At 44.6% G+C, this 14041-nt stretch overlaps 1 protein-coding gene across 18 annotated transcripts in view; it reads left to right on the forward strand.

The window, feature by feature from the left end:
* The window catches only part of FBRSL1 (fibrosin like 1), a 558190-nt gene that overhangs the window by 234648 nt on the left and 309501 nt on the right, over positions 1–14041 (forward strand). For all 18 annotated transcript variants that reach the window (XM_069794958.1, XM_069794967.1, XM_069794969.1 and 15 more), the window contains exon 3: positions 13688–13789. In XM_069794958.1, the coding sequence (XP_069651059.1) occupies positions 13688–13789 (102 nt within the window). The remainder of the gene's footprint in view (positions 1–13687; positions 13790–14041) is intronic.

Raw genomic sequence — 14041 nt, forward strand, 5'->3', positions numbered from 1 at the left:
ATGATAGCAAGTGTCAAGCAGCTATTTCGCAGAGCTCTGGGCTTAGCCTAACAGCAGTGCTGCCTTCTAAAGAGCTGCTTCCTGTTCCTCAGCTGTGAATGTTAATCTCAAAGTTCAGTGATCATTAGCTAAAATAATTGTCACCCCTTTTTAGTTATTCAGGGCTGAAAATTACCAAAGGGCTTCACCTTAGTTGCTTTGGCTGTAATTATTCTTAGATTTTTGTTTTCTTCAGGATGTCAAACAGCAAACAGGATGTCCCCTGGGCATTTAGAGGAAATTGGTTCTGTGTTTCTTTGTGGAGCTGGCTGTGCTTGCTCTGGTAGTTATAACACTGTTTTCTCAAATCAAAAACTTGCAGTGGTAGTGTAGGATCTCATGGCCTTACTGAAAGTTTCCTTGACAACACTAATGTCTTGACTGATCACAGCGGGTGATCACAACCAGACAGCAATGATGTTTCAGATTGCCTCTGCTTCGAGTGCAGAGCCAGGAGCCTGCTTTCCAGACCTGCAGAGGTGTAAGGTTTGCTCTGATTTTTGCCAGGGTGGCTTGGTTCATCTGCTAGTGCAGTGGGCCTGAAGAAAATGGCTCTGGTTCTCGTTGGGACTTAACTGAAGGAGCTGTGGTTAGCTTTCCGCTGAGCTGTGGTTAGCTTTCCATTGCCTGTGGGTGACGAGGGACAGTTGGCTGGGGGACGAAGACCTCTGCCAGGGAAAGGACAGGTCCCAGGGAGTCTAGACAGAGTGCAGGTAGGGGCTTGGTGGAGTTTGAGTTAGCAATAAAAGCAAATTGTAGGTCTGACTAGAACAAGGTAGAAGTTGGAATAAAAATATTCATGGTGGTGTGCGTGGGCGTTGTCTCTGCTTTGCTAAATTTGCATCATACCACAGCTCGTGCCAACCATCCGTCAGTGCCTTCTGCACTGAAGTGGTGGTTCTCTTGCCTTTAATGCCACCTTTTCCCCCAGCTGCTGCTACGCTGGAGCCTTGCTCCGAGGTTTTACAGGATCTTCAGATATAAGAGGGACGTGATTGTGGGCTGGTTTGTGGAATGGCTGAAAACATGCAATATTAGGCCTGATCCTGTGTATGTGGAAGACTGTTTGCCTTCTCCTGCGATTTAAACAATGCCACTGTATCTTAACTTTATGCCGGTGCTGGGTAAAAAACCTGGTTGTGTCTCTCTTCGGCGTTCGTTTCTGCTACATGTGAGTTCCCTGTTCAGATGAACTGAGGCCAGGGTGTGACCATACTGCTGAGGGTAGGGTACAAGCTCACGGCTGTGGCTCTGTCTGTTCAGCACTGTGATCTTTGACAGCAGTTTCTGCAAAATTCATCATTCCCTGGGCAGCCTTTGTATTTATTTATTTACTTTGTTTCTTTTCTTTTTTCACTTTAGTTTATTAGTTGCACATGTGGCTTTATCTGGAAAAAATTGCATGCAATTTATGCATGCCTACAGTAGCATATGTTTTATATATTGGGTTTATAGGGATGGTACTGATTCCTGAATTAATTTGAACAGCAAATTGTTGTTGTATCTGCACGCAGTATGTCGTTTCTTTTTTTAACATGTATTATATGACACACATCTGCTGGTGTTTTAATTGTGTTATTGTGGTGCCTCAGAGTCCTAGTAATGAATTTGAAACCCTACTGTACTAAGCATGGGTTTTTCACATGGGACACTTGGAGGGTTTGAGTGAATTGTTGAGTGAGAATGTGGAAGCTTTTGTCCCTGCCTTGAACTACGGACACAGGGTTTGCAGGCTGCCATTACAAAATCCTCCTTCACTGTTGATCAGCATCACGATGGTAACTTTTGTTCCCAGCTCTAAGTAAGGAGAGATCGGCGGTGCATCAGACCTGGATAGTTGCTGGCAAGTTCTGCTTTTTCTAATGGCAGTTTGATTGATCTCTGTGGTCCACATAAGAAGGACCTGGAACAATTCAGAACAACTATCCAAGTTTGTACCATAGGTTAGACTGTAGCTGCCATGGGTTGTCAGTTCAGAAGAGCTTTGCTTTGCTATCTTAATGGGGAGGCTGTAGACCAAGCCAGCCTTCCTAAATCATCCCTGTCAATGCTGTATCCAAGAGAAAGTGGCCTCTCTTCCCTTGCTCAGGGATCGGGTTAGTTCCCTTTGGTTGTAGCATTATGCTGGAAGATCATATGGAGGTGCTTGTCCACTGTGACCCTCCCAGCTTTTCCCGAGCAGCTCTCTTCAGCAGCCTAGTCTCTCCTCTATAGTAGCTGCAGGCAGCTGCCTTCATTCCTCATAATCGTAGCGCAGCTCTGCTTTGGGATATGTTTTTTCTAATGAGGTGTGTTTTTCAAGGAATCCAAGCTGCTGCCTAAAACTGCCTTCCCTTCCTCTTCCTTATTTATTTCTAAACAGGTATTGTTGGCATCTATTAATTTTATCTGCAGTGGCTTTGATAATATTTTTCTCAGATATTGATGGAACTATTGAAAATCCTTTTACCTTCTGTAGCAAACATTAATGATTATTTATTGACACTACTTTTTGAGAACTTAGCCGATATGTTCCCTGCTTAAAATATGTTTTATTTCTATAGCACTAATTTTTACCAGAATGTCTTGCAATGTGAGTGCATCAAGAATCCTAAATGTATCACATTTATCCAGTTCTCTTTTCAGCCGAACTTATGAAAGAAGTGAAACCGAGTTTATTCAAGAAGAGTAATTTTCCAGAAAACCTTGTTGACTGAAACAGTTTAATCCAGTCAATTGAATGCAGTACTGGGGTTTTTTTTTCTTCTTTTTTCTGTTCAAGCCTGGTATCATGGCAATGTGCCTATAGCTGCCCAGCCAGTCCTGGCTGGTCCTTTGAAATATTTCTCCAATACTTGTCTTTTTTCAGTTTTCTCTTCTCAGTGCCTATTCCAAGATCTATTAAAACATCTGTGTGCACATGATCTCCTATTCTAGGGCTTGTGCAACAGGTCTGGACTTTGTTCTTAGCAAATGTTGTCTAGTATCTTCCTTTTGTTATCAGAGACTGAGGAATTAGTCTGTTTTCTTCCCAAGGATAAAGCAGAACTGCACTGAATGTTTTGCCTGTCTGACATCATTAGTAATATGTTTACCTTGTGTTTTGGGATCCTCTCTTACTAATATCACTTTAAAAGGTTATCATCACCCTTTGTCTTTAATTCAAAACCCTTGCTTCTGGTGGGTAATATTCCTAGAAGAGAAATACCATAGTATACAGAGAGATTTTTTTTTTGGTTGAATTTCCTAATGTATTTTCAAATATCTCCTGCAGCTTTGGACAATTTAATATGTATATTAAATCTACTTTTGCTTTGAACGTCACAGCTGTTGATATTAGCCGTTAATAGACGGTGTCTGTATGCATAGATGGCAGCAATGTTAAAGCTGTCAATTCTGATTGCCTCCTACATGGTGTTTAAAAGCGTTGTGTAAACTCAGCCTGATTTAGTCCATTGGCTCCAGCTGAACACAGCTCTCTCCTTGCTAAATGGATGCTTAGTCAATCATACCTCTGTCCTGCTCGGAGTTACTTCCCTTACAGTGATCCTTTTGATATGGTCAGCTGTACAGGTGTTGGTAACACTTGATGCATCTGTTGTAAGAGTCCTGAGCTGATCTTTAGTGTATCCATTTCTTTCCCATCACCAAAAAAATGTGTAAAAACAACTTCTCATTTGATGCATATTGGATGGCATTTTATAACTGAGAATCACAGGTCTGAATCACCTTAATGTGAAACTTGAAGCTACAAATCTTATTTTGTGACTTGCTCAGAGGCTTTCGGCTCTCTCGTGGAGTATTTATTGGATGCTATTCCTTTAGACTTGTCACTAAATTAAAGTGTAGTTAGGGCATCCGATTCTGCCTGAGCATTACAGCTGGTGCAGTAATTATTAGGTGCTGCTTTTTCGCTGGTGGTGATTATGTCTGTCCCTTGTGCAGCTACAGTTTCATTGTCATTTCTCAGCTTTACAGGCTGCTTCTCTTCAGTCACCAAGTAGTGTGTGTCTTTTTTTTTTTTTTGTGCCTACAGATGCCTTCATTTGTTTATAAACACAGACTAAGGTGCCCCAGTAAGTATGTGATTTCTCAGGGTTTTCTTCACTGAGGGAATGCAGGGAGTCCTGACTTTTTTCTCTGGCAATTGCTTATAGTTTGCCTTTGCAACAGGACCTGATAAATGGTCGCTGGTGGTGGCACTGTTTTGTTATGTGTCATGCTGGTTTTGTGCTGTAGCCCATGAATCTCAAAACTGCAAAACTCGTGTGGTGCGTTGATGCTGGCTGGACACCAGGTACCCACCAAAGCCACTCTGTCACTCGCCCTCCTCAGCTGGACAAGGGAGAGAAAATATAAAGAAAGACTCGTGGGTCCAGATAAGGACAGGGAGAGGTCATTTACCAATTACTGTTATGTCAGAGTAGGATAATGAGAAAATAAACACAAATCTTAAAACACCTTCTCCCCCCTCCCCCCTTCTTCCCGTGCTTTACTCCCGAATTCTCTACCTCCTCCTCCCCCCGAGTAGTGCAGGGGGATGGGGAATGGGGGTTGGGGTCAGTTCATCACACGTTGTTTCTGCTGCTCCTTCCTCCCCAGGGGCAGGACTCCTCACACTCTTCCCCTGCACCAGCATGGGATCCCTTCCACGGGAGACAGTTCTCCACGAACTTCTCCGATGTGAGTCCTTCCTATGGGCTGCAGTCCTTCAGGCACAGACTGCTCCAGCGTGGGCCCCCCGTGGGGTCACAAGTCCTGCCAGAAAACCTGCTCCAGCGTGGGCTCCTCTCTCCACGGGGCCACAGGTCCTGCCAGGAGCCTGCTCCAGTGCAGGCTTCCCACGGGGTCACAGCCTCCTTCGGGCATCCCCCTGCTCTGGCGTGGGGTCCTCCCCGGGCTGCAGGTGGAGATCTGCTCCACCGTGGACCTCCCTGGGCTGCAGGGGGACAGCCTGCCTCACCATGGTCTTCCCCATGGGCTGCAGGGGAATCTCTGCTCCAGTGCCTGGAGCACCTCCTCCCCTCCTTCTGCACTGACCTGGGGGTCTGCAGAGCTGGTTCTCTTACATATTCTCACTCCTCTCTCCTGCTGCAACTGCTGTTGGGCAGCTTTTTTTTCCCCCCTCTTAACTCTGTTCTCCCAGAGGCGCTACCACTGTCGCTGATGGGCTCGGCCTTGGCCAGCGGCGGGTCCGTCTTGGAGCTGGCTGGCACTGGCTCTCCTGGACATCGGGGAAGCTTCTAGCAGCTTCTCTCAGAAGTCACCCCTGTAGCTTCCCCGCTAGCAAAACCTTGCCACGCAAACCCAATACATTACCCCTTTATCGCCTTGCCTGCCTCTCCAGAGGGCCCCAAGGGCTCGTAGGTGCCGTCTGTGTACCCTGTTGTGGAAGGCAGGTTTTAGCTAAATTGGTTAGGAATGCTATTTACCCTTCACCAGTCAAAGTCTCACTCCTGCACACACGCTAGCTAACTGTAACCTAAGCAGGTCTACACTGACACAGTTTATCATTGACGTATGTCGAACCCAGATTTTCCCAGCTGTCTCCTACCATCTGCCAAGTACGGCTGGGGGCAGGCAGAGTGCAGTTTGCTATGCAGGCCTGATGGCAGCTGTAAAATCGAGCAGTTTTGCCTGCTTAAGCACCAGCTCTTTTCCAAAATAAGCATTAGCTCTTGCATCTCAGCAAGCCTCCCGATCCTGAGAGCGTAGGCCATCGTGGGGAAGTGGTGCCGGCTCTGCTCCACAGCCGAGGCCACCTGCCAGCCCAGAAGCTGTGAAAAATCTTTGCGGCGGTTCCAGCGCATCGGCTGAGCTGCAGAAAAGCCAACCCCACTCCTCCTTACAGCCTTTCTGTGCTGGGGACTAGTGAAAAAGGCTTCTCCAGTCCCCAAAGGCACTGGCCCACTCTTTTGGCTGCACCTCTCAAAAATCGTGAGATCAAACGTAGTTTCTCTCTAGTTGGGTGTGGCACCAGACCTGGAGAGGTGTCTCTTAGGGAGCTAAAGCTAAGCTAGTTATAGGATGTTACTCTGGCTAATCAGAGCACCATATAACAATTCTTCCAGAAACTGCAAAGGCAATTGACTGCACCAAATGAGGTTGATTTTCATTTGTTTTTAAAAACAGAAGGTGATATTCATGTCTAGTTCAAGCATTATGATGCAAAGTCAGGTTATTAATGAGTAGTTAATGTTGCTCAAGTAGCTGAGAAACTAACGATAGCTTTTGAGTAGTTAGATTTTTCACTAATAATACTTTTTATTAAAGTAAGTTGTTGTACTTGCCTTCCTGTAGCAGCTGACTCTGACAGCCTCTAAGCACAGAAATCCTTTGCTAACATTAATTCAACCTCTCTGCATCCCAGAGAGAGGTAAAAATTAACCACCGTGTTATAGAATGCTCAACTGCAATACAAGTTAAGTAACTTATCCAGAGGAAGCAGGTAAGCCAGGATTAGAAACCAGAAGTCTGCATGCCAGTTAAATGTATAAATGCTAATCTTCTAAACATCATGTAACTTTCTGAATGAATGTTAAAAAAAAAAAAAAAAGGACAAATTTCCTTCAGTGTCATAACACTGCTGCTGTTTTCTTCTTCATCACAGGAAGTAAAAACGGACATGTCATATTTAAAATGAGTTATAGCCAAGATAGCCGATCACAACATCCACAGCAGCACCACCCAATTAGAAAAACTACTCTAATCTAACCTGATGCTACTGTCATTTTTTAAAATGAGTCCTACTTCAATCATAAAATCCTCAGACCATAACATTGCTTTCTACGCCATATGTCCTTATTTAGAGGAAAAAAAATGATTGCACCCTTAATTCAAAGGGAACGTTTCCCTCTGAGCCAGAACTCAATAAAATGTATCAAAAAAATTGTGGAAAAGGGCAAGCAAAGAAAATCAAATTGCAGCGTGTGAAACGATTTAAGGAGGGATCTGGGGAATACATAATCTCCAAACTGCCAAGTTAGAGCAAGTATAAAATATACAAACAAGCCTGATATTTTTCCCAGTTGATCTCATTATGAGGTATGCTTGGGATAGATAAATTTTGTTAGAATGCATTAAGGCTGGATTTTCAAGGAAACAAGTCAGAAGTAATGTATTTAGCTGATTCCACCTTGTTTTGATACATGGGTCTTTTCAGGTTTAAAGAAGTACATTTTTAAAGCCAAATGGTTTGTTTTGTTTCAAGCATTAAAACCAGAGGCAACTGGGTGACTGGTTTTTTTCCCCCCTTCTGGAAAACAGACGTTTATAATTTCGGTGTGCTCTTTAATCATTGGGGTAGAGCTCTGTGCAGTATGTTTCACTGCCACTTATTGTTGCCTGCTTAAAATACACTGAACTAGCCTTGAGTGCAATCCCTTAACAGACTGTTTCATCCACAAATAGTACTTTTTCCAAGTCTCCAATAAACTTTAATTAAATTGTCCATTTGTATTTATTAAGGCAGTTTACTGTCTCCTACTGCAGAAAGCTGCTACTGCTGATAGTCTACCAAGAGAAACACGAGTTTATCCGGGAGTTGATAATAAAATGCAAGCATATGTTAGTCCCAAAATGTTGTTTAAGTGTCATTTTCATGTTTGTTGGGAAGGGGACAGGCCATACAATTAGTTTTGATAAGTTTTTGGAACAGTTGCTCTTAACAATTCTTGTAGCAGTGGGGAATCATAATCTTTGTTAGCATGAAATGTTATATGCAGAAAATTTTTCTTCCTTAGACTGACCCTATAGAAAGAGTTGAATCCTTTGGCAGAACAGATGATAAAGTCATTACACACTGATGAGATGTAAAGTGGCTTTCAGCAGCATTAGTTTAGATAGATGAGCATGATAAGGTGGATTCATCCCTATCTCTGGTGATCTGAAAGCTTGGACCTAAACTCTGGGACTTGGATGCCTCTCCGCTGTACCTACTTATCTCCAAGTAGCTTCTGCCAAACTAGATTTGCCATGAAGTCAATAAAATCTAAATCTGAAGGTTGTGTTTGGTCTGTCCTTGCTCTCAAGACCAATGAAAGTTGATCTTCCAGAGATCTAAAAAGGAATTAAACTTTTTTCTCAAAAAATTAATGTGCTCCTGAAAGGAGGCAACTTGGCTCAGTGCTGCGTGGAGCGCTCTGCCCAGATCAGGGAGGGCTGCTTTGTTTTCGTGGGACCGTTCCTTGCTCCCAAGTGTAGCACAAAGTAGGTGGGTACCGCTCCTGCCGGTGCTTGTCCACTGGTGGATGTGAGGGGATTAGTGGATTAATAGACCCATCTGAGCCACCAGAGCAGGCATCTCTGAGATGAATATTTTAATTATGTCTCTCCCCAAGGGCGCTGCTTTCTGTCTTGCCTTCAGAGCAGCACGGAGGGAGGTTGCTGGGAATTTCTTTTCCCACCGTGTGTGTATGCAAGACCCGTTTTGTAAAAAGCAGACACAAACCCAAGCAATGGCAAGAGGTTTAAAATCAGACTGCTGTGACTTTAAGAGCGAGAAAAAAAACTGTTAAGGAAGGAAAATAAAAATCCCACAGCCTGTTGTAGCAGCTGTAGCTTCAGATCGTGTGGAAAATGAAGGCAGATGATTCAATTTGGCCTGTGCCCCGAGTACATTTCCAAATGCTTCTGTGTGTGCGCAAGATAATGAACAAATATATTGAGATGGCACAAGATCAGTCCGAGTTTGCCGCTGCGCAAGCCGTGGAGCTCCCAGTAGGAGCGCACTAGCTGTGCTGGGTTAATGGGGGTGAGGGTCGGGAAGCCCAGCACCTTTCAGAACAACTTAAGAAAAGAATTTGTCTCCTTTTGCCCCAGGCTCCCCGTGGCACTCAAACGGAGCCTGTGATAAATCGAAGTGTATTTATTAATAATGAGCAGGGGCAGCGTGCCTGTGATTTGAAAATAGGTGCGCCAAATAAAAATGTGCTTTCCTCTGACATCGGAAAAGCCTAAGTAAATGGAGAGCAGGCTGATCTATTATGATTAAAAAGCAGGGGCTGAGAGCCAGGGTAGTGGTAATGAAAAAGCCCTTTTAGGGAAGCAAGACCCGCTCTGCCCATTCATATATTCCTCCACCCCCGCCCCATAAGACGAAATAGGGAGGGGGAGGTTGGATGGGAGAGATGAAAAGGCAGCAGCAGTCCAGGATAGCAGAACTGGGCTTTAATGAGAGCTAGAGATATTACCGGAATGAGTTATGATATTTAATCATGTTACATGATGTCCAACAGTGCAAGGTTCATAATTCTTGGCTCCGAACCTGCCTTGGGACTGTCCGCAAGCACCTGCAGCATGCAAATTGATCAAGGCCTCACAAACCCGCTGTACTTTGCCCCTGGTCATTCCCTGCCAAGCCAGCGCGGTCTGCAACGCTGGCCTGCTCCCACGGAGCTGGAAACGGTGTCTTTCATGTTCTCAAACGCAAATCTGTAGTTTCTGGTCAAAACTGAACCGTAGCTATTGCGGATAGCTGGGATTACCTCCCACGAGCTTTTCTCTGTGGCGTGTGGTGTTTTCAGGTGTGTTATTTATCTTGCAGGAGGCTGTGTTGGTCTGGCTTTTTAAGCAGCCTTGGGTTTCATGAATGCTTTTGGAGAATTCTGTTAACTTCAGTGATGAAATAGGCTCTGCTGGAGTAAAACTTCGACACCTGTTTAATGTTTCAGTGAATACATACTGACGTGAACATCTTGCTGACTTAGGATTTGGATGAGGACAGGATTTGGCCTTTGGAAGAGAGAAATTGCCAAATAACTTCAGTTGTCCCCTCGTGCCTTTTTATATTGTTCCAGCTTAGCTGTCCTGAAGTGACACAGTAGTCAACCTGTGTTCAAGAAAAAATTCCCTCCCACCCCCCGAAACCTCAAGAGACGAGGCAGCACCTTTCCAAGACTCTCTCTTGCTGAGCTTTGGGCATTGGGGTTATTTTGAGACTTTTTGCTTCTCGGATGACTCCTAAAATATTTTGAGCAGACCTAAAGACAATGCGATCAAACATACTCCAATTTGGCCCGCATATGCTTCTACCTGCTGTTTCCCCAGTTTCTGTTTCGGCTCTGTTATGCTGACTGGAAAACACCGTCTGGCAGGGCCTGGAGAAGGGCCTTTGCTGCTGTCAAAGCAGAAAATAGCAGTGGGCTGCGTGGGTACTTTCAGACAGGCAAAGTCAACAAGCTGGAGAGGGGGCTCATTCCTAAACACAGCCTGTTAGTGATTTTAATGCTTTTCCATAACGTTGGTAGGGTGGCTTTATCCAAGTGGCAAGGCAGCTTCTCTCAGACGGCCCTCCCCTTCTCAAGCCTACATTTAGATGGGTTATTTGGCTCCTGTACCCGAGGTATTTAATAACGGTGGCTGGTGTTGCTCTAATGTCTGCGTAAGTCTCTGGCAACGTGTTGTACAAGAGGACATAGTGTGTTTTGCATACGAATTTGAGGAGTTGCATGTTTGGGTCTGTGCCGTGCCAAGGCGGTCGTGACGTCCCTGGGCTGGGAGCCCGCCTCGCCTCTGGCCCGCAGAGCCTTTGCAGGCTCTAAAAAGGTAGTAATCTTTTCAAAGGGAGAGGAATGCTAGCTTTATAGTAAAGCTCAATCAGGGAACATGTTCAGGAGGAATTTCTGCAACTCAAGCGAAAACACCTAGAGAAAATCACTAGAAATCAAGCAGCCAAGCCAGAAGCAACTTTGGGAAAGAAGCTTTTGACCAGTTTGCTAATACCCAGGTCTGCAGAGAGTGCCCGTGAAACCAATGCATCCATTTAGCAGAACAACTTGTCCTCCTAGTTGGGTCCTGCATGTGGCTCATTAGGGTAATTACTGATGAATTAAGGCAGCTTGGCTCAGCACTCTGGCTGCGGGTGTGCGGGCTCCCCTGCTGGCAGGCAGCAGGTGTAAATGAACAAGATCTGTCAAAAAGGCTGATGACCCTCTTAATTCACAGCAGCAAACTGGGGACAGAGGTAGTGCAGCAAGTTTAATAATTGATATTTACTTGGAAAGGTTAATGGCAGCAGTGATGCTTCTAATTTGCTTGCCCGTGCAAGACCTTGTCAGGTCAAATTGTCTCAATTTGTTACCGTGGGTGTAGGTGTAGTTTTCCTTTAATGAAATTTGGAGAAAAGAAACAGGTGGTGTTGGGAGCTGAGTGTAACTCAAGAAAAACAGCAAAAGGTTGGAGTCTGGTAACAGGTTGGGTGAGTCTGTGCTAACTTTAAACAGCTGGCAGGTTAGTCCTTTGAATAATTCTAGTGAACATTTGCACTTGGGAAGCTGAAAGGATTTGGAATGGTGGAATTTATTTTTCCTTCAATTTGCAGCTGTCTAGGAGTTGCGTAGGTCAAAAGTGTAATAATTTTGACAGGCTTTGATGTGTTCCTAGGTGGGAGTGCTAGGGTTATGGATCAGAAATCAGAAAGCTGTAGAATTCAATGGGTATTTCTGTACTGTATTTAGGGAAATTGTAATTCTGTACTGTACTAGTTAAGTGGTTCCTATTTCAGGGAGAAACAAAGCACATGCTGTATCTGGAAGCTTTGAAATTGGCAGGTCAGATACTTCACATCCAAAAGTTTCAGAAGAGCTGGCTGATGGCTGGGAACCAGTAGAGTTGGGTTTTGAGTAAGTGTAAGAAGATTCAGATGATGGAAGAAAGCTAGTGTGCCAGTGTTTTCAAAAGGCTGTAATTAATGGGGTATTACCATTTGTTCAATTGGCTTGGCATCAATCCTAGGCAAGATAATGGGATAGCTGAAATAATAATTGGTTAATAAAGACCTAAAAAAGAATAAAGTAAGTGAATGACAATCATTTTATGTACTTAGAAAAAAAATCTTGTCAAATTTAATTAATTACATGTGGGATTAAAAATTTAATGGATAATGGCCACAGTATTGGTATGGTATAGTTAGATATCTGTGCTTGATGCTGTTGGCTTTTTTATTAAGGAAACAGACAACGTGGATTCAACATGATGAATTTCAAGTGGATTATTTCCTGCCTTTATACTTGATGCTGGTAGTTGCGAATGCAGGCTCACTGTTGGTTGGAAATGCTTCTAGCAGATCCCAGCAGGGATTACCTCTCGTTGCTGTGTTGTTTGAACATTTTGATGTAGTAGCGAAGATGAAAAATCAGTCTTGATAAAAGTTTGCAGGTGGGCAACACTTTGGAAAGGTGGTTTACAGTGGCTGAGGCAGGACACTGATGCCGAGAGCAGTGGTTGTGTGATGAGGTGGCCGTGAGCAAATTTGTATTTCTGACACTTCGATGTGGCTAGGTCTAAAAGTCTTATCCTGAGAAAGAAAGTGTTATTGATGAGGTGTAAGGTGGCAGAAAGGCATGCAGAGTAAGGACTTTAATCAGAAATTTACTGTTGCTTGAACACGAGCATGATGGTTTCCCTGTCTTCTACTATACAAGCCTGTACGGGGCTGTGCACTCCAGGCTGGATGAGTACAAGAGCTCGTTCTCGGTATAGTATCCTGAATATTGTATTAAAATATTAATAGACTGTGGGGCACTTAGCTGGCAGCGATATCAAACATCCATGGGAGTGCAGTGATCAGTGTGCTCCCAGGGCTCAGGTTGCAGTGCCTGCGTTGTGGCAGCGTGCCCACCGAGCGTGGTTCCTTGTGCCGCAGCGGCAGGGCTGCTTGAACGCGCCGGGGTTACATGAGAGCACCGTGAGCAAACCCTGCTAGCTACTGAGACTGCAATGAAATAGGACAGAAAGAAACAAGGGGATTTTATTGCCATTAAAAGTACCAATTTGTACAAGCCGACATTTTAAATAGTGTAATTTAAATGGAACCAAACTGATATGACTAGAACCTATTAATAAATTAAACACTTCTTTCCACCCAATATTTCACAAGGGAATTAGCAGAATAATTTGTTAGTAAATGAGCCCAGGAATGAAGCTGTGAATGACATATCTATCCTATCCTTCTCCTCCCCCTGTAAAACTCTTTGCAGATGTAAGCAGAAAGTTGCTGTCATTTCAAACATTGGTGACTCTCACTTATGTACAAACACAAGCATAACTTCAAGTGAAGGAAGAAGGATGATTTAGTGGTTAGAGAACCAGCCTTGGCTGTAAGAGTTAATCATGCTCTACTTCAAATTTTGTGCATTATCTCAAGCAAGTTGTTTCAGGCCAGTATTCCTCCCAGTATTTGCGCACCTGGTATTTAGGCACCTGGCCGTCATGCCGGTACCAACCTTTCAGTGCAGTCATGGGGGGGTGGCCCCAAGGCACATCTCCGGACTAGGAACCGGAGACCTGGCCATTGGGTCAGCGGTGGCCCGGCAGCAAGCAGCAATACTGAAACGCCAGCGTCACAGCTGAGGTTTGCTGGTAGCAAAGAGCGAAGGGGGTTTGTCTGTCCGCTTACCCTCTCCTGTCAGGCCCTAGGACTTCGGCACAGCCGTGCCTGCTTCCAGGAGTGCTAAAAGCACCCCTTCCCTCGCATGTTAGTGAAAGGGAACATGCACACACATGGTCAAGCACAACTTCAGAGAAGCCCCGCGTGTTCAAAAGCATCCTCTCCACGGTGCCGTGGGTGTAGGAGTGAAACGTTGACTAAACCGCTGTCGGCAACCTCGGGAACAGGTGGCAGAGCAGTGCTTGAAAATCTCCTTTTTCCCCCTCCTTCTTCTCCCTCTAGATGAAGGTCCCTACAAGCAGAAGTGGCAGAAATAGCGAGGAAGACAGCATCAGGGAGGCCACAAGCTCTCAGCGGAGCAGCTCAAGGGACCGTCTCAGTGATGTAAGTACCATTCAGGAGAAAGCATCGCTTCATTGCTGCAATTCCCGCTGCTGACATGGCTTTTCATAAATCTTGCTGAACAAATGTTGGCATCCAGAGGTCACTGTGTAATAACTTTTTTTTATGTCATGATTGAGTGTTATGGCATAAGTGGTTGAGCTGCCTTGCAAACACTATAATCATGGTGCAAATAATATGATAAGCGAAAGATCAGAGATGGGAAAACAAAATGGAATTGTTATTCCTCGGGGA

The sequence above is a fragment of the Haliaeetus albicilla genome, chromosome 10 (assembly GCF_947461875.1).
Source record: "Haliaeetus albicilla chromosome 10, bHalAlb1.1, whole genome shotgun sequence".
Taxonomy (NCBI): domain Eukaryota; kingdom Metazoa; phylum Chordata; class Aves; order Accipitriformes; family Accipitridae; genus Haliaeetus; species Haliaeetus albicilla.